General features: G+C 42.5%; 1 protein-coding gene across 1 annotated transcript in view; it reads right to left on the reverse strand.

Moving 5' to 3' along the window:
- Positions 1 to 22,009, reverse strand: part of LOC311099644 (astrotactin-2-like) — a gene marked incomplete at both ends in the record, with an annotated part of 337,207 nt that overhangs the window by 224,762 nt on the left and 90,436 nt on the right. Inside the window, one exon of the mRNA XM_084140362.1 lies at positions 18,941 to 19,128. Coding sequence (XP_083996488.1) covers positions 18,941 to 19,128 — 188 coding nt within the window. The remainder of the gene's footprint in view (positions 1 to 18,940; positions 19,129 to 22,009) is intronic.

Here is a 22,009-nt window from a genome sequence, read left to right on the forward strand (position 1 = left end):
GTGTGTGGACAGGTGTCTTTTATACAGGTAATGTGTTCAAACAGGTGCAGTTAATACAGGTAATGATTGGAGAACAGGAGGGCTTCTTAAACAAAAACTAACAGGTATGTGAGAGCCGGAATTCTTACTGGTTGCTAGGTGATCAAATACTTATGTCATGCAATAAAATGCAAATTAATTACTTAAAAATCATACAATGTGATTTTTTGGATTTTTGTTTTAGATTTCGTCTCTCACAGTTGAAGTGTACCTATGATAAAAATTACAGACCTCTACATGCTTTGTAAGTAGGAAAACCTGCAAAATCGGCAGTGTATCAAATACTTGTTCTCCCCACTGTACCTAATACACACAAAACTAGTAAGGAATGGGATTTAAGAATATATACATATGACAGCAATGACAGAGTGGCATTGACTAAGATACAGTAGAATATTATAGAATAGAATGCAGTATATACATATGAGATGAGTAGTGCAAGATATGTAAACATTATTAAAGTGACTAGTGTTCCATTTCTTAAAGTGGCCAGTGATTTCAATAGGCAGCAGCAGCCTCTAATGTGCTAGTGATGGCTATTTAACAGTCTGATGGCCTTGAGATAGAAGCTGTTTTTCATTCTCTCGGTCCCAGCTTTGATGCACCTGTACTGACCTCGCCTTCTGGATGATAGCGGGGTGAACAGGCAGTGGCTCGGGTGGTTGATGTCCTTGATGATCTTTTTGGCCTTCCTGTGACATCGGGTGCTGTATGTGTCTTGGAGGGCGGGTAGTTTGCCCCCGGTAATGCGTTCGGCAGACCGCACCACCCTCTGGAGAGCCCTGCGGTTGTGGGCGGTGAAGTTGCCGTACCAGGCGGTGATACAGCCCGACAGGATGCTCTCAATTGTGCATCTATAAATGTTTGTGAGGGTTTTAGGTGCTAAGCCGAATTTCTTCAGCCTCCTGAGGTTGAAGAGGCTCTGTTGCGCCTTCTTCACCACACTGTCTGTGTGTGTGGACCATTTCAGTTTGTCAGTGATGTGTATGCCAAGGAACTTGAAGCTTTCCACCTTCTCCACTGCGGTCCCGTCAATGTGGATAGGGGGGTGCACCCTCTGCTGTTTCCTGAAATCCACGATCATCTCTTTTGTTTTGTTGATGTTGAGTGAGAGGTTATTTTCCTGGCACCACAATCCCAGAGCCCTCACCTCCTCCCTGTAGGCGGTCTCGTCATTGTTGGTAATCAAGCCTACTACTGTTGTGTCGTCTGCAAACTTGATAATTGAGTTGGAGGTGTGCTTGGCCACGCAGTCATGGGTGAACAGGGAGTACAGGAGGGGGCTGAGCACGCACCCTTGTGGGGCCCCAGTGTTGAGGATCAGCGAAGTGGAGATGTTGTTTCATACCTTCACCTGGGGTGGCCCGTCAGGAAGTCCAGGAACCAGTTGCACAGGGTGGGGTTCAGACCCAGGGCCTCGAGCTTAATGATGAGCTTGGAGGGTACTATGGTGTTGAATGCTGAGCTATAGTCAATGAACAGCATTCTTACATAGGTATTCCTCGTGTCCACATGGGATAGGGCAGTGTGCAGTGTGATGGCGATTGCATCGTCTGTGGATCTATTGGGGCGGTAAGCAAATTGAAGTAAGTCTAGGGTGACAGGTAAGGTAGAGGTGATATGATCCTTGACTAGTCTCTCAAAGCACTTCATGATGACAGAGGTGAGTGCTACGGTGCGATAGTCATTTAGTTCAGTTACCTTTGCTTTCTTGGGTACAGGAACAATGGTGGCCATCTTGAAGCATGTGCGAACAGCAGACTGGGAAAGGGAGAGATTGAATATGTCAATAAACACACCAGCCAGCTGGTGTGCGCATGCTCTGAGGATGCGGCTAGGGATGCCGTCTGGGCCGGCAGCCTTGTGGGGGTTAACATGCTTAAACGTCTTAATGACGTCGGCCATGGAGAAGGAGAGGCCACAGTCCTTGGTAGTGGGCCTCGTCAGTGGCACTGTGTTATCCTCAAAGCGGGCGAAGAAGGTGTTTAGCTTGTCTGGAAGCGAGACGTCGGTGTCGGTGACGTGGCTGGTTTTCCTTTTGTAGTCCGTGATTGTCTGTAGACCCTGCCACATACGTCTCATGTCTGAGCCGTTGAATTGCGACTCCACTTTGTCTCTATACTGATGTTTTGCTAGTTTAATTGCCTTGCGGAGTGAGTAGCTACACTGTTTGTATTCTGCCATATCACCTTGCCATGGTTGAATGCGGTGGTTCACGCTTTCAGATTTGCGCGAATGCTGCCATCTATCCACGGTTTCTGGTCATGGTAGGTTTTAATAGTCACAGTGGGCACAACATCACCTATACACTTCCTGATATACTCAGTCACCGTTTCAGTGTATACGTCTAAATTATTTTCGGAAGCTACCCGGAACATATCCCAGTCAGTGTGATCAAAACAATCTTGAAGCGTGGATTCCGATTGGTCAGACCAGCGTTGAATAGTCCTTAACACGGGTACTTTCTGTTTGAGTTTCTGCCTATAGGAAGGGAGAAGCAAAATGGAGTCGTGGTCAGATTTACCGAAAATCAGTGTTTGCCGAACATGCAGCGTTATAGTAAGCTCTCCGCTCCCTCAAGCACCAGTCCCTGTCTTTGTATTCCTGTACTCCTCGTCTCCATCGGTAACCGTTACCCAGGCAACGGAACAGACAGAGTAAAGGTGAGCGTTGAGGCAGTGTAGGGAGGGAGAGAGAGAAGGGTGGGGAGAGAAAAACTGTCAGACCAGGACAAGGTTTCCCCAAGACAAAGCAATCGTACAATGGCACAATGGTAGTGCAATGAATACTACTTTATGTGAGCTATATGGCATTGTGGAAACTAATTTAGTTTTGGCCATAAATCCAGCTGCACCACAATCGCACTTTCTCAGTGGTGGTGGTAGCAGCAGCAGCAGCAGCAGTGGTGTGAGTGTGTGTGTGTGTGCATGCGTTTGTGGGAGTGAATGTAAAAGCAATCCCTGCATCTTAGATCTTCCATAGAGCCTTCCAGCCAGAAAATCAGACAAGGAGCTCCTCATTCAATGCCAGATTGGGCTGAGTGGAGCCTGGAACAAACACTGTGCTTACAAGCCTAGGTTTAGAAGAAAGAAGCTGAGCCACAAAATATATCTTAACATATAGAAATATATGCATCCCTACAGTATTCAGCCACTACATCGGCCTACTGCATGTAGCCTTCCTCATTGTAAAAGTAGGAACATCAAATGTTCAGCATGCTGCACAGACCCTATGGACACTGTAGTCTAGAGGGCCTTGGTTAAATTGTGTTTAGGAGCATCTCTAAATGGTTAAACTAGTGAGAATAATACATGTGATTACTTAGAAAATCTGTGAGTTTGCTTCATTTACTGTCATCCTAAATTAAGATATTGAATTATGTTGCCATATCTAATTAATGTATATTACGCTATTTTCCATGATGTGGACAGTATGTGTTAGCACATTACACAAGCTGACGTATTGACCACATCAAATTGGAGGGAATTATAGATCCTTTTTACCTCAGATTGTTAGTATAAAAGTTTATCGTCAACACAATGAGTCTGAGGTGCTAAAGGAGCTCCTTAAACTTGACCACAAAAAAACATCTGGGTCAGATGGTTTAGATCCTTTCTTCTTTAAGGTTGCAGTCCCTATCATCGCCAAGCCTATCTCTGACCTTTTTAACCTGTCTCTCCTCTCTGGGGAGGTTCCCATTGCTTGGAAGCCAGCCACAGGGCATCCTTTATTTAAAGGGGGAGATCTAGCTGATCCTAACTGTTATAGGCCAATTTATATTTTGCCCTGTTTATCACAAATGTTGGAAAAACTTGTCAATAATCAACACACTGGCTTTCTGGTATTCTCTCTGGTAGGCAATCTGGTTTCCGCTCAGGTTATGGATGTGTCACTGCAACCTTAAATGTCCTAAATGAAGTGACCATTGCCCTTAATTCTAAGCAATGTTGTGCTGCTATTTTTATTGACTTGGCCAAAGCTTTTGATATGGTAGACCATTCCATTCTTGTGGGCCGGCTAAGGAGTATTGGTGTCTCTGAGGGGTCTTTGGCAAGGTTTGCTAACTACCTCTCTCAAAGAGTGCAATGTGTAAAGTCCGAACATCTGCTGTCTCAGCCACTAGCTGTCACAAAGGGAGTACCCCAAGCCTCGATCCTAGGCCCCACGCTCTTATCAATTTACATCAACAACATAGCTCAGTCATTTATATGCAGATGATACAGTCTCATACTCAGCTGGCCCCTCCCCGATTTTGTGTTAATCGCTCTACAACAAAGCTTTCTTAGTGTCCAATAAGCTTTCTCTGCCCTTCACCTTGTTCTGAACACCTCCAAAACAAAGGTAATGTGGTTCGGTAAGAAGAATGCCCCTCTCCCCACCGGTGTGATTACTACCTCTGAGGGTTTAGAGCTTGATGTAGTCACCTCATACAAGTACTTGGGAGTATGGCTAGATGGTACACTGTCATTCTCTCAGCACATATCCAAGCTGCAGGCTAAGGTTAAATCTAGACTTGGTTTCCTCTATCGTAATCACTCCTCTTTCACCCCAACTGCCAAACGAACCCTGATTCCGATGCCCATCCTACCCCCATGCTAGATTACGGAGACGTAATTTATAGATCAGCAGGTAAGGGTGCTCTAGAGCGGCTAGATGTTCTTTACCATTCGGCCATCAGATTTGCCACCAATGCTCCTTATAGAACACATCACTGCACTCTATGCTCCTCTGTAAACTGGTCATCTCTGTATACCTGTCGCAAGACCCACTGGTTGATGCTTATTTATAAAACCATCTTAGGCCTCACTCCCCCCTATCTGATATACCTACTGCAGCCCTCATCCTCCACATACAACACCCGTTCTGCAGTCACATTCCCCCTTCCCCGCAGGAGGCTTTTTGCCTTTTGGTAGGCCGTCATTGTAAATAAGAAAGTGTTCTTAACTGACTTACCTTGTTAAATAAAGACACATTTCTTAAAACAGATAAACATCTTTGGTTTTGTACTGTTGATTTTGTCATATGCACTGGGGGTCGCAGGATTTAGAACGCAGCTATCATTTTGTTTCTCAAATGGCACGGATAATTCGGGGCGGTTTCTCTATGAAAGTCGCTGGCCACACACCAATACACAGACTTGACAGTCAAATTATCACATGCATGCACAGATTATTCCAAGTTTCTGTGTGGCCTTTGAATAGTGTTAGTTTAAACATAGCTACACCCCAAATGTTTGCCCCCTGTTCTATTGATTTCAGTGTGAAATCGATGGAAGTGATTAACAAAGAAAGTGTTGTGTTACACTTACTGCGTTGGCGACCCACTTGAATCAAAATGCAACACTTCAAAATGTAGCTAGCTGTCTTCTACAAATTGTCCTCTAACCAGTGATGTCCACATTATTCCCAGATTCCATGTGGTTTTTGAGCTGTGTTAGTTTTAACATGACGTGCAACCTCAATTCCTCCCTCTTGCGCAATTGATTTCAACGTGCTATCAAGAGTGACAAAACAGTGTTGGATTTATCTTTTCTCTTTGGTGACCCCCGTATCAAATTGCAACATTCCAAAATGTAGCTGACTGTGTTTTGCAGGTTGTCCTCTAACCAGTGATGTACAAATACAGTGAGGGAAAAAAGTATTTGATCCCCTGCTGATTTTGTACATTTGCCCACTGACAAAGAAATGATCAGTCTATAATTTTAATGGTAGGTTTATTTGAACAGTGAGAGACAGAATAACAACAAAAAAGTAAGTATTTGACCCCCTCTCAATCAGAAAGATTTCTGGCTCCCAGGTGTATTTTATACAGGTAATGAGCTGAGATTAGGAGCACACTCTTAAAGGGAGTGCTCCTAATCTCAGCTTGTTACCTGTATAAAAGACACCTGTCCACAGAAGCAATCAATCAATCAGATTCCAAACTCTCCACCATGGCCAAGACCAAAGAGCTCTCCAAGGATGTCAGGGACAAGATTGTAGACCTACACAAGGCTGGAATGGGCTACAAGACCATCGCCAAGCAGCTTGGTGAGAAGGTGACAACAGTTGGTGCGATTATTCGCAAATGGAAGAAACACAAAATAACTGTCAATCTCCCTCGGCCTGGGGCTCCATGCAAGATCTCACCTCGTGGAGTTGCAATGATCATGAGAACGGTGAGGAATCAGCCCAGAACTACACGGGAGGATCTTGTCAATGATCTCAAGGCAGCTGGGACCATAGTCACCAAGAAAACAATTGGTAACACACTACGCCGTGAAGGACTGAAATACTGCAGCGCCCGCAAGGTCCCCCTGCTCAAGAAAGCACATATACAGGGCCGTCTGAAGTTTGCCAATGAACATCTGAATGATTCAGAGGACAACTGGATGAAAGTGTTGTGGTCAGATGAGACCAAAATCGAGCTCTTTGGCATCAACTCAACTCGCCGTGTTTGGAGGAGGAGGAATGCTGCCTATGACCCCAAGAACACCATCCTCACCGTCAAACATGGAGGTGGAAACATTATGCTCAACATATCTGGGAACTCCTTCAAGATTGTTGGTAAAGCATTCCTCATGAATGCTTTACCAACAATGCCAAGAGTGTGCAAAGCTGTCATCAAGACAAAGGGTGGCTACTTTGAAGAATCTAAAATCTAAATATATTTTGACTTTTTTGGTTACTACATGATTCCATATGTGTTATTTCATAGTTTTGATGTTTTCACTATTATTTTATAATGTAGAAAATAGTAAAAAGAAAGAAAAACCCTTGAATGAGTAGGTGTGTCCAAACGTTTGACTGGTCCTGTATATAATATATGATTTGGACACTTTAGAACCGTTTTGACATTGGGCTATTTATCAAAATGTCTTGTCAACAGGAAGCAGCAACAGCATCATTTTGAAGTTTTAGGAATATAAATTGAACTTTCAACATTAATTGCCAATAATATTGTACTTAATCAGGTAGAAACTGCTGAATGAGTCCAAAAACGTGCTGTGATTGATTTACACACACACACACACCCATCATATACTGTTGACGTGAGCCGCAGTGCAGGAAGGCTTCATATCTAAAACTGTCAAGCCTCAGCAATGAATAAGGTTCTGAATTGGAAATGAGAACTGTGTGAGATAAAGGCGGATGAGAGAGAGAGAGAGAGAGAGAGAGAGAGAGAGAGAGAGAGAGAGAGAGAGAGAGAGAGAGAGAGAGAGAGAGAGAGAGAGAGAGAGAGAGAGAGAGAGAGAGAGAGAGAATCAATCAAAGGGCATTACCAAAGCAGGTGCACCTGTCTCAGCGTATTGCACCAAAACAATGAGCTATCCAGACAAAACAATGAGCATTTTGCTGACCCCTCTGTGTTCATCATGCACACAGTAGGTGCCAATAACAGGAAAGGCAGATATAAGACATTTGAAGTTGTTCTAAACGTGATGCAATACCCAAATGCACATTATAAACCGGGTCGTTCGAGCCCTGAATGCTGATTGGCTGAAAGCCGTGGTATATCAGAATGTATACCACAGGTATGACAAAACATTTATTTTAATTGTTCTAATTATGTTGGTAAGCAGTTATAATAACAATAAGGTACCTCAGTGGTTTGTGTATATGGCCAAAATACCACGGCTAAGGGCTGTATCCAGGCACTCTGAGTTATGTTGTGGGTAAGAACAGCCCTTAGCCGTGGTGTATTGGCCATATACCACACCCCCTCGGGCCTTATTGCTTAAGTATAGCCTTGATTGTTGGAAGTAAACCATGAATTAGTTAGCATTGGAATTAACTTGGTTTTCTATCTTTGTTTTCAGGAACTCTGATGGAAGGAAGGGTAATTAATTTAGGTCTGAGTGGGCTGGTCTGGGGCTGGCAGATGATGCTACTTGTGCTGAAAGGGAGCAGACAGGGCTGTTCCTTTGACTCCTCTCTCTTTTTCTATGTGGGCTCTCTTCAATTTCTTGCCTCCGTCCATATATCCTACAGCCCATTCACTGGAGCACTCTGCTGTCTTCCACCCACCCTTTCTCTCCCTTTTCCACTCTCTCTCTCTTTCTCTCTCTCTCTCTCTTACTCACCCCATCCTCTTTCCCTCCAACTATTGATTCCCGCCATTCCTTTATGCAAGTGGCAGCCATAATCCTGTGGGGTTCCAATGCGTACATGTTCACTGAGACTTAAAGCAGTCTGCTCCTATCCCACCTAAGGGACACGTAAAGCTACCTCCTCTATAACCACAGCCTTCCCATTGTAAATCCACTCCTATAATAAACATGGTACATCTCCCATGTAGTCATTCTATAAGTGTCTCTTAAAACTATAAAGTGCTGTTATATAGGTGTATGCTAAGTACACTTACAATATCTGTGTGGGGGAATGACTAGTAATGAAACACCCCCTTTCAAATAAACATGGAAAACATAGCTTAGTGTCTGTAGGCCAAAGGTTTCAATTCTAGGCAGCATGGGATTCGACAGTCTGCAACAGATGTATAAAAAAGGAAAAACCTCATTTTAATGTCTTTCTTGTGTATCTGATAATAGTTGATATTAAAGTTGTGCATCAAATTCCCTCCTGCTTAAGTCAAACATGAATATTTCATCCCCCACAATGATCCAGTAAAATATTAATTTGCCCCATAGATATGTCTAATACATAAGCTCTTTACTTTAGATATCCACACATGCCCTCGCTGGGGAGTACAGAAAGAGGCAGGCAGAGAGGGAGGAAAATAATATGTTGTGCTTCAAATGAGGTCAATTAAAAATAACACAGTGGGCCACAGGGGGCTGTTTTCTAAAAACACTTTAAGCCTTGTGCAAAGTTAATAACTCATGATGAGAAAAACTCTGGATTTGAACTGAGAATACAAAGTGACAGGCTTCCTCAAAGTTTGCAGCTCCAAAAAATGGAATTTGGAAATGGAAAATGGAAAAAACATTTTACCTAGTGCGTGACTTCATGTTAAAATGCCTCGTTAAAGCGAGACACAATACACCATTTTACCTCCCCTGCGTACATGACTTTTGATGAGGTTAATCAAGTTGATGCTACCAGGTAGTCCTAACTTTGAATCTACAGTGCTACCATTACTTTTAGTGACTATTTACGGCTAACAGTGAGTAGCTAGCATTACACTGGTTTCAACACCATTGAAAGTCACCTTCTTCTCTCTGTATCCTCTGTATTTATGAGAACACAGAGTACAGCCCTGGAGCAGTAGCTGAACGTACATCACCACAGCAACAGCCCTTGAAGTGGCTTCACAGCACATGGACATGTGTTGGAGGCCCTGCTTTGAACTTGGACAGGGAAGGCAGTGGAGGCCCAGTGCATGGGAACCCTGCCAGGCCTTCCTTCTAACGGAGAGCCTCTGGTACTATTGCCATTATTACCTGGTACCCAGCGCACTAGGCCCTGCAGGACCCCCTGTCCTCCCCACATATGGTGCTGCTCGCTGGGTAGAGAGAGAGAGCACTGGCTGGAGGCAGGCAGCTCCTCGTGATCTCATTGCAGGCTAATTACATTTACATTTACATTTACGTCATTTAGCAGACGCTCTTATCCAGAGTGACTTACAAATTGGTGCATTCACCTTATGATAGCCAGTGGGAAAACCACTTTACAAAAAAATTAAAAAACATGTTTTATTTTATTTTATGTAAATATTTATTATTATTATTATTATTATTATTATTATTATTATTATTATTATTATTATTATTATTATTACTATTGTTTTTAATTTAATTTTAATTTTTTATATATATTTTGTGGGGGTGGGGTGGGGGGTGGGGTAGAAGGATTATTTTTATACTATCCAAGGTATTCCTTAAAGAGGTAGGGTTTCACGTGTCTTTACAGGTAATTAGGCAGTTACACCTGTCCCACTGGTACCTGCGACCTCATATATGCACATGAAAAGGATACAGCTATGATGATACTGTTTGACACAGCTTTGATTATGCTTCCTGCTTCAGAAGAAGAGAACCCACAAAACAGAGCGCTTCTAATGTCTCATGCAAGGTTGTTCAAAGTAACTGCTACCTCCCATGACCTAAATTACACGTTTTCATAATATTTGCTTAAAATATCATATTCTGCTTGCGCTCAATTTGAACTAAGACATCAGACCGATGACAAATGTGAGCTTTGGGCATCAGTAATGGAAAAAGGCTTATCTTACAAGGGAGGAAATACCAGACGGCTTATTTCTCATTTCCTTATTTCATCTGGGGCGGTATGCTTTAACCAGGGAATGAAAGTGCTTTTCTGAAAGTATCTCTCGCTTTCTCTCTCATGGCATAGTGACACTGTCAAAATGTCTCCAGTCATTGGAATCGGAGACACAGAGACGACCTAGTTGCTCAGCACAGTGGAATGACAGAGGAACACACTTTGCTGTGTCGCGGCACTACCATACAAAATATGCTAGCAAAGTTTTAAACATTGATCACCACTGAAAGGCAGCATGGGGAATGATGATACATTTATGTGGATTGGGTGGAAAAGGGACACTGCTTTTCCCATTTCAGCAGAATGTCTACTGCTTTATTTTATACTTTGAACATAAAAAAAGGGAGATATAGTCACATTCAGATTTTGGCTGTCGTGCAAAAATCTTACTCATGTTTCAGTTAACGTTTGGCAGCTTTTCAGCAAGGGAATTGTACTCTGTAATCATACACACTAAAATGCCCTGTTCAAGAAAACAAACCACCTATAGAAAATGTCAAAGCTTGTGAAATCTAGCCTGTTTGGTATGGTATTGTACACAATGATCTATGGAGATTTGAATACATCACTCTACAGCAGTTGTAAATATAATACAGGGAAATATACTGTAAATAGCAATTTTCCACTGCCCCTTTTTGATAATGCTATTGGCATTTATGCTGTACAGTATTTGTGAGCATGGCATTTCATGTTGATATTTTGCTATTTATCACAGAATGAGAGTGATATATGCTTATAAATGTCCCCGGGAGAGCAAATGTATATTGTTCAAATCAAATCAAATTATATTGGTCACATACACATATTTAGCAGATGTTAGTGTGGGTGTAGCGAAATGCTTGTTTAAACGGCTATAGAGGCAATGCTGCTGACATGATATGTGTCTTGTTGTTAGGAACTTCCATTTGTCTTTGGAATTGTGATCAACCCTTACTTCCCTCCCAGCACTGAGTAAATCACCAACTGAATCTAATCGCCTTATAGGCTTATACAGGCTTGACATTTGATAGCTTCACTAACATTAGCCTATCACGGTGTCCTCTGAAATACCACCGCTGTATCAAATCAAATCAAATCAAAATTTATTGGTCACATGCGCCGAATACAACAGGTGCAGACATTACAGTGAAATGCTTACTTATTTCCTTGTAATGATGTCAGGGGGATATTTATTCCTTTCCCTTTGCTCTCAATATACAACATTATTTCAAGTGAGGAGAGAGAGAGAGAGAGAGAGAGAGAGAGAGAGAGAGAGAGAGAGAGAGAGAGAGAGAGAGAGAGAGAGAGAGAGAGAGAGAGAGTAGTTTCTTACCAAGCAGTGTCATTTGAATCTGTCCAAGAGAGACGTTAGATAGAATAGGAATAGACATTGCAATTCTGACTTTGACCCCAAGAAAATGCTGCTTTAGCTGCGGGTGAGCAAAGATACTGTCAATATTGTGCTGTAGGAACGGAAGGCACTGCCAACGTCAACTAATGTATTTATTTGGCATAGTGTCATTTAAATGTCTCCTTCAGTGGCTGACTACATGTGCTAGTTCTCTCCTCTCTCCCTATTCCACAACAACAAGTCATTCAATTCTCACTGTCCTGTCATCTGTTCCTGTCAAGGTCCAAGCAAAGCCTGTAATCAAACACTACCAGAGTGTAAACAAAAGTGTGAAAGCAAATTATGCCTTTATTGACTGCAGAGCTTGAGCTTGCCACCATTGGCTCTCACCATTGGCTCTCACTCTGACCAATGGCACACAACAGCTTGTCATTGGCTGCAGTATTGATACCATTCCAACTTCAATGACTGATACTGTTGCCTTCATGCTCCTGATTAAAAGACAAACCCTAAAATGGCCGTCTTAATCCCATCCATCTACAATACAAACTTGGTTGCAAACAAGTCATTAAATGACAAACGTCTGATCAAAGAACCACCTAATTTTAATGATTCTCTCAGGTATAGACACATCGGAAGTCAGAGACTGTGAACAAGAGATATGCATATTCATTCAGTGAGATGATGAAGAGTAACTTTAGGCATAGGTCTGAAGTACAATTATCTCCTCTGAGTAAATCACTTTCCTAATAACTTTTCATTCTAGAACTTCACACACCGGTCTCCTTCAGCAGCTGGGTACTGTGTGTGTTTAAATTAGAATTGATAATGTATTCATGGCTCTATAACATGCACATTTGTAAAATGAAAGGAACCGAAAGGTGGCCAGAACATTTAAACAGGGAACAATTAAAATGTAACTCACTCCGAGTTAAATGTTATAATTGAATGTGTCTGTGCCCAGAGTAGCTACATTATGTCAGCTACCAGCCTAGGAAATTAATTTGATTCCAGTAGAGCCGCAATTATGGGCGGACACTGTGTGTGTAGAGACCTGTGCGCTCTATGTGCCTCAGTGACCCTCCACCCTCTGACCATCGATAACCACTGACTGGTTAATTCTAAAGTGGTGGTTCCTAGCGTGTAGGGTGCACTGTCCCTCTATGAATATCTGCCAGGAGAGCGATGATAAGGATACTATTCCTATACCTTTATACCACAAACGTAATGGGAATGAATGAGCCAAGTAATGGACGCAGTGGTGTGAAAATGAATAGGTTCATGGTTCTAAAAGATAGATTATTCATTGTCTTTAGTGCTTGTCTAAAAGGTAGCATTTCACACATATCTATCTTTATGGTTTATGAATGGCTGTATTTCCGATTTCTGCTTTGCAAGATATGTACACCAAGCACTCATGCCAAGATCTGAGAGAATGGGAAGATTACGTTCCATTACATGGCATTTGAAAGGCTCGGTAGCTGCCAGACGTTATTGTGTCCCATTCAGTTAAAATACTACTTGTCCTCCAAGTGAACCTAAACATGTTGTCATTTATGTAAGAAATGTCCACCCTACCACCACTATGGCTAACAATAAATCTGTATCTTCTTTCTCTTTGAAACTTGACAATAGTATTGCAGAGTAATGTATATCATTCCCATCCTTACCGTGCCAGAAACAGATGCACACACTCTGTGCCTAGTCCTCATATCCTCATATGCCTTAGCTTGAGATTCCTAAAACATGGATGGATTCTGTTCTGGGGGGAATGGGGGTTCCAGTGAGGCAGGGAAATGGCTTTTGCTCCCTCTCTCTCAGTTGCCGGGTGGTTTTGTTTATTGCGTGGCACAGTACATCTCGCAAGCCTAATCAAACAGCCACTGTGACTCTTTTGTGGCGGCAAAGTGGTTAGCGCTAGGTGTTAATAATTCCACGCGCCGCACTTCCTTCTCTGGCTCTGAGGGGGAATGTAAAAGGATCTGTCAGAGACTGCTTCATCACTATCGATTCCATTTAATTCTGACGTGTGCATGAATGGCTCTGGCAGATAGGATGCGGGAGGATAACATTCTACAGTATGCCTTTGTTTCCTCTCTTTCCATTTCCTTCTCTGTTTGAGAGCCCAAATTGTAAGCTTGGCACTAGCTGCTCTGCAAGGTTTGGCAATGATCTCCTCACAGCCTTTGCACAATAAGTTCGTAGGCCACCAGAGCAACTGGGTTAGCATAACGCTCAATTATTGGTAAATGGCATGGATCAATGATAATCACAAGAGAGTGTAAAGCAAGCCATCCTCTTCTCAGTCCCTATGCTAAGATAACCAAGGTGCTTCCAAAGATATTATTACATGTTAATAACACAGTAGTGGGTTGATTTCCAATGGGCTTATTCAGGCTTTATAACTATAGGCCAGTGTGAGTTATCCTAACACCTGTCAGCGAATGCCCCAAGGTAACCACCCAAAAAGGAGCGAAAAACAAAAGCTTAGCTGACCACCATTATAGTTTCAGTGTGGTACCTTTAACGCAAGTGTTTGATCACTCGATGTTGAGGATGAGAGCTTGAATCAGTGGTGTCACATGAAGCCCTCCAGGCAAGGCTGCTGGAACAGACAACATTAGCCATGCAGGGAGCGGAGCTGCTGTAAACGCTTATGTAAGGGGAGCCAACGAGTGCCCGGCGCATGCTAATGTCACCCCTACTACCAGACGGTCTCGGACCAGACACGGTAATGTAGCAAGGTCAGTCAGGGGGTGAATCTGGGGCATAGAAGGTCATGACAGGGGGTCTGAGTCAGGACTGATCAAGCTAGGGGCTCTTAGTGAGACTGATCCTGGTTGACCAGCCTAACAGCACAAGGAAAATTCTTCGTAATGCCGGAAAAGTTTCCTGGAATTGATAGTCAATGGGTTTAAATATGCCAATGAGCAGTCAACACAGAGCAATGGAAAACACAGCCCTCCTGACCACATTTCTATACTGCATACCAATTCAAAGGTATACATCCATTTAGCCTGAGGGGCCATTTCCCCATTTTTCTTCATTGAATAACAAAAGATTTACCTTTTGGCCCTCGCCAATTTTTACAACCTGTATTTCATTCCCTTATTTGTTCTTCATTATGAGTAAGAGGAAGTTCATTATCTGAATCCCGAGGCTCGTACAGCTGGCAGCAGCCTATCATCTGAGACACAGCAGAGGTCTAAGTGTAACCTATAAAATCATAATTATCCTGGCGTGCTTTCGCTTGTTCGACATGATTGACAAGCCAGCCAATTAGAGTGGAAGAACGAAAGCATATCCTTGTTCCTTACTTAAGTGAGTTTAATGCGACGCCCGAAGCTTCTTGAAAGAAGCTTTAAGTTTAGCATTTCGTGTTATTTTTGGCAAGGCAGTTCAAAAAAGGAGAAATATGTCTGTGTTTTGAATAATAATGTGATTTTAATGTTAAGATCATACAGTGAATGTCTATGTTATTATTGATATGGTAATAGGAATATACACATTTTAGTTATGATCACTGTAGGGTAATATTTGGTGAAAAGCTAAGTGTACTTGGTGAAAAAGCTAAGTGTATTTGGTGAAAAGCTAAGTGTACTTTCAAAACATAACATTTTATTTAGCACATAAGATCATACATTTATCTTGTCTGCTAAACGTAATGCTTACCTTGAGGCAGTAAATGTGCCTTTGTGAGCTCTGTACTGCACATTATTTAAGGTGATATGCTTCTTAATGTGAATGCTAGCACTCTATACAGATGTATGATCTTAATTTGATCAGTTTCTCACAGCAGGAAAATAACCCTGCAGCAACAGGAAATGTGAATTATTGTGTGTATTATAATTATTTGACATTTGTGTAGCGGTTGATACATTTCTTGTTAGGGCAAATCAAGTGTTTTAAGGTGAAAATGTCCTGCAACAACAGGTTGATCAAATTAAGATCATACATCTATAATATATATAATATAATATGCCATTTAGCAGACGCTTTTATCCAAAGTGACTTACAGTCATGTGTGCATACATTTTTACGTATGGGTGGTCCCATGCTCTACCAATTGAGCTACAGAGGATCACATCTGTACATTACCCACTGTCCTTGAATACAGACATACTGTAGGAGACAAGGGAAGATCTGACCCTTAAAATAAACATTAACTAATTATTTGAGCTTGAAAGCATACCTTTAATATAATATAGAAGCTTTTTACAATCACATTTTCCACATTGACTGATTGATATCATACACATATCATACCGTGCTTCATGTTCCTTTTCAAACTCTATCTCTAACATAGCGTATAGACAGCACTCAATAAGTGCTGCACATGAAATACCCTACCATTGAGGATTTAGTGGTTTATGTCAATTATATATTTGCTATATTTGAAGTTCAGAAGACAACTATTGATTTAATGGGGAAAAACTCTAAGTGTCACGCCCTGGCCTTGAGAGCCCGGTTTTCTAGTTGATTTGGTCAGGGTGTGAATTTCTATGTGTATGATCTAGATATTGTAGATCTATGTTGGCCGGGTGTGGTTCCCAATCAGAGGCAGCTGTCGATCGTTGTCTTTGATTGGGGATCATACTTAGGCAGCCATGTTGCCTACCTGTTTTGTGGGATCTTGTTTCTGTGTGTTTGGCTTGTTTGATGTTAGCCTTTAGAACGTCACGTCACGTCACGTCACGTCACGTCACGTCACGTCACGTCACGTCACGTCACGTCACGTCACGTCACGTCACGTCGCTTTTGTTCGGTGTTTATTCAATAAACGAACATGTACGCATACCACACTGCACCCTGGTCCAATCCTGTACTCAACGAACGTGACACTAAGACCCACATTGTAACTTGTTAAATTAACATATATATATTAATAGAGCAATTGAAATTTCAATAATATGGACACATTATGATCTAAACAAATCAGAATAAACTGCACAATTCATAAGGTTGTCAGAGTTCCATGTCAATAAGATGTCATTCCCACATGTGTGATGGAGAGTCTGAACGTAGGAGGAATGAGGGGAGAGAGAAACCGAGAGCTCAATGTCAAAAGAATAGAGCACTCAGACTTGAACCTGTCACAGAACTGACAGAATTACACTTAATGATGCAAAGAGCCAGGAGACATCATGGGCCCCGAGGCCAGATGCATACACCTTGTTTCCTGATCCCAGACGGATCTACTTCCTCCCCCTTCCTTCCTATTCAATATCCTTCCCCAATTTCACAGATGATGAGATTCCGTACGGATAAACACACATGCTGCCATTCACATCAAGTCTGAGTGGAAGTATCAAAAGAAAACCAAGAGGGGTGACTGAAAGCATGAAATAAGGTCTGCTCTGAGCTTGAACCCGCTTTAGATCGCACAACCAGCTGGCCCAGAATAACCTCTTGCTCGTCACTCAGTGGAGTGATATCAGTAGAGCCTGCGAATGTTTAGGCCCTGAAACAGTGCTAGTCAGCAGAGGGACACATTGAGGGTGGGTGAGAGATTTGCATCAGAGAGCATGGATGAATGATGGACATGATACAGCAATTCACCTGACAGCGAGTCAAGAGGCAAAGAAAAAAGGAGAGATAGAGGGGTGACAAGGGGGAACGGGAGAGAAAGAGAGAGTCAGAGAGAAGGGGATGTGAAGAGATGTGAGGATGGGGTGGAGGTAGAGAGAGGGGGCAAAAGGGGCAAAGAAAAGAGGAGTGTATTGAGAGGTGATTAAGTTGGAGAGATGAGAAGAGATGTCTGGAGCGAGGAATAGAGATAATGTAAGAAAGAAAGAGAGGAGAGGAGTGAGACGTGAGAAAGAGGAGAGCAAAAAGAGAGAAGTGAAGAGAGGGGTCTGTAGAGGTGTGAGAGGAGATAGTTGAATGGAGAGAATACTTGTAAGGAAGTACCAGTGGGGAGGTGTGTAATGGACTGAAGAAGAGAGATGTGTGTAGGTGTATATGTTGTTATTAATAAAATGTCACAATGAGGTGTAGAGCGTTCGATTTGCCTGCTGGCGGGCAAGGAGATCCCCAGCGCTGCTAAAACCATTGACAACGGTGTGCCGTTTTCAAGGGATTGTTAAATAAATGTTAACTATTTGGTTGTAATATCATCACCTCTTGAAGAGCATAGTCAGAACTACACATTTCTGATTATTCCATGCAAAACTATTGCGCAAATGTATCTCTATCATCAGAGTTATACAGAAATTAACTGCATGCATTTCATGATCAGTAAACATCAATTGATCATGTAATTTCAGATACGTGAGGGTAGCCTCACAATATCTCTCAATACTGGACACCATGAATTGGATATATGAGTGATATAAAATAAAAGTGAACTATACCTGACAAGTATGAGTGGTTTAGGTTAATGTCCCATCCTTTGTGGGCTCTGCCTGTCAAGCAGCAGAAGGGTGCATTTGCCAATGTACTGTTACCTGATAATGTTTACTTTGCAAGCTACCGGTAGAGACTTTGTGCAGTTGGCTAAACATAGTGGTAAGTAGACCTAATGTACTTTTTTCTCGAACATTATCCCCTTTTCAACATTGTTTTTAAGAGTGTTTAATCACGGTTGCTGCTGATACATGTCAAATTGGCCAGCTAGCTAGCTAATAACAGATCACGTCAATATGGCTAGTTAGCAAGCTAACTTTCAGGGGATAAACTAAATGGCTATATTTGCTTGCTATCTATAGTGGTGATGACAGTAGTCCGACTGACAACTTTTCCAGGACGAGGACTAGCCGATGTCAAGCTCTTTCCAAAAGCCCAATCTCTGATGAAGCAAGCTAAATGACACATGTTGTTTGCTTAGCTAGCTAGCTACATGCCAAATTGATAGGCTACCCTCACGTGTCTGAAAATACATGATCAATTATGTTTACTGATCATGAAAAGCATGCAGTTACTTGCTGAATAAATCTGATGATAAATGTGGAATAATCTGAAATGTGTAGTTCTTACTATGCTTTTCAAGAGGTGATGATATTAAAACCAAATAGTTATATTTATTTAACAATCCTTTGAAAACTGCATCTAGTTGTCAATTGCCCCCCAGCAGCCAAATCGAACGCGGTGCACCGTATTGTGACGTTTTATTGATAACGACCTATCGGAGAGCAGTTGTGGAGCATGCAGAGGCAGGTGAACAGATGGGTAATAGATGTGTAAAGGTGTACATGTTTGAGTGTTTGAGAGGGTTTATTGGTATGTCTATGTTTCCAGAAAAACAAAGGAGGTGTGTGAAATGTGTGCCCATCTGTTGGTGCTTCTATCACAAAGCTGTTGTTAGAGGATGTGTGTGTGTGTGAACATGCATGTGTGTGTATGTGTTTCTTACCATAACAGAGATGTGCAGCAGGTGCATGTGTTCGTGCGGGACGTGAGCAGGCTCCCGGGCCGTGGGCTGGGTGGTCTGCATCAGCTGCTCAGAGGTGCTCATGGACACGTGGAAATACAATGTCCCGTTCTCCAACCACTGCTGCTTCCAATGCACCTGAGATATGTCTGCCCCAGTACCTGACATCGCTACAGATAGAAAGAGAGAGAGAGAAAGAGAGATTTTGTGAAATAAACAATTGGCACTGTGTGTGTGTGTGCTTGTGCCTGTGTGTGTGTGTGTGTGTGTGTGTGTGTGTGTGTGTGTGTGTGTGTGTGTGTGTGTGTGTGTGTGTGTGTGTGTGTGTGTGTGTGTGTGTGTGTACGTGAATAAGTGTGTGCACTTATGTGTGTGTGTGTTTATCTGTGTCTGTGAGAGGAACATGCAACTGTGGGGAAAGTGAAGTGAAGGTTCAGGGGTGACTCAGAAGTCTGTGATAAGTTTGCATTAACATTCCAGTGAAGTGTTTGCTCTCTCTTAAGGTCAAGACTCGGCTGCTCCCCTAGAGGTAGCTGTATCAACAGACAGTCTTAAAGGAGGAAAAAGGCTACAGAGTTAAGACTTCTGTGCAATCATACACTATGTGGAAAAATGAGAGGTATTTGGGAACTGAATTGAATTACCAAGCAGTTTATATGATATACAGTGGGGAGAACAAGTATTTGATACACTGCCGATTTTGCAGGTTTTCCTACTTACAAAGCATGTAGAGGTCTGTAATTTTTATCATATGTACACTTCAACTGTGAGAGACGGAATCTAAAACAAAAATCCAGAAAATAACATTGTATGATTTTTAAGTAATTAATTTGCATTTTATTGCATGACATAAGTATTTGATCACCTACCAACCAGTAAGAATTCCGTCTCTCACAGACCTGTTAGTTTTTCTTTAAGAAGCCCTCCTGTTCTCCACTCATTACCTGTATTAACTGCACCTGTTTGAACTCGTTACCTGTATAAAAGACACCTGTCCACACACTCAATCAAACAGACTCCAACCTCTCCACAATGGCCAAGACCAGAGAGCTGTGTAACGACATCAGGGATAAAATTGAAGACCTGCACAAGGCTGGGATGGGCTACAGGACAATAGGCAGGCAGCTTGGTGAGAAGGCAACAACTGTTGGCGCATTTATTAGAAAATGGAAGAAGTTCAAGATGACGGTCAATCACCCTCGGTCTGGGGCTCCATGCAAGATCTCACCTCGTGGGGCATCAATGATCATGAGGAAGGTGAGGGATCAGCCCAGAACTACACGGCAGGACCTGGTCAATGACCTGAAGAGAGCTGGGACCACAGTCTCAAAGAAAACCATTAGTAACACACTACGCCGTCATGGATTAAAATCCTGCAGCGCACGCAAGGTCACCCTGCTCAAGCCAGCTCATGTCCAGGCCCGTCTGAAGTTTACCAATGACCATCTGGATGATCCAGAGGAGGAATGGGAAAAGGTCATGTGGTCTGATGAGACAAAAATAGAGCTTTTTGGTCTAAACTCCACTCGCCGTGTTTGGAGGAAGAAGAAGGATGAGTACAATCCCAAGAACACCATCCCAACCGTGAAGCGTGGAGGTGGAAACATCATTCTTTGGGGATGCTTTTCTGCAAAGGGGACAGGACGACTGCACCGTATTGAGGGGAGGTTGGATGGGGCCATGTATCGTGAGATCTTGGCCAACAACCTCCTTCACTCAGTAAGAGCATTGAAGATGGGTCGTGGCTGGGTCTTCCGGCATGACAACGACCCGAAACACACAGCCAGGGCAACTAAGGAGTGGCCCCGTAAGAAGCACCTCAAGGTCCTGGAGTGGCCTAGCCAGTCTCCAGACCTGAACCCAATAGAAAATCTTTGGAGGGAGCTGAAAGACCGTATTGCCCAGCGACAGCCCCAAAACCTGAAGGATCTGGAGAAGGTCTGTATGGAGGAGTGGGCCAAAATCCCTGCTGCAGTGTGTGCAAACCTGGTCAAGACCTACAGGAAACGTATGATCTCTGTAATTGCAAACAAAGGTTTCTGTACCAAATATTAAGTTCTGCTTTTCTGATGTATCAAATACTTATGTCATGCAATAAAATGCAAATTAATTACTTAAAAATCATACAATGTGATTTTCTGGATTTTTGTTTTAGATTCCGTCTCTCACAGTTGAAGTGTACCTATGATAAAAATTACAGACCTCTACATGCTTTGTAAGTAGGAAAACCTGAAAAATCGGCAGTGTATCAAATACTTGTTCTCCCCACTGTATGTATAATGATGACTGCTTCCAAAGCAATAAGTCAAAACTCTGTCTTTAATCCAAAAGTGATATTCCAAACCTCTAGGCAAATAAAATGCCATGGGCCTAACAAACAAAATGAATCAATATGGTAGATAGCTTAGACTTTTGCATTCATGCTACTTGTTTGTATGAGCACACTTAAAATCAGTAGCGTCCTAACAAATGGGGATAGGACAATAGGTATGTCATTCCGCTCCTTAACCGTCACCTAGGATTCCATTTTATTGTCAATAGCAGTGACGAAATGGCGCCGGAGAAGATGGCTGCCGTTTTACAGCCCTCTAACCAATTGTACTATTATGTGTGTTTTTCCGCATTAGTTGTAATTTATTTTGTACATAATGTTTCTGCCATCGTCTCTTATAACCAAAAAGAGCTTCTGGATATCAGGACAGCGATTACTCACCTCGTATTGGACAAATAATATTTCTTCAACGAGGCGGCCGCGAAGGATATCCTACAGACACCCGACAAGGCCCAAATCCCTGTCATTCGCATGAGGAAGAGACGGAGATATCGTTGTCGTAGGTCGGGGTGCCTTGTAAGGATCCGACGGCGAGCGAGTAAACTGCCTCTTCCATCAATCCTATTAGCCAATCTTCAATCATTGGAAAATAAATTGGATGACCTAAGATTACGGTTATCCTACCAACGGGACATTAAAAACTGTAATATCTTATGTTTCACCGAGTCGTGGCTGAACGACGACATGGATAACATACAGCGAGCGGGCAATACGCTACA

Source organism: Coregonus lavaretus, assembly GCF_964263955.1.
Source record: "Coregonus lavaretus genome assembly, chromosome: 24".
Taxonomy (NCBI): domain Eukaryota; kingdom Metazoa; phylum Chordata; class Actinopteri; order Salmoniformes; family Salmonidae; genus Coregonus; species Coregonus lavaretus.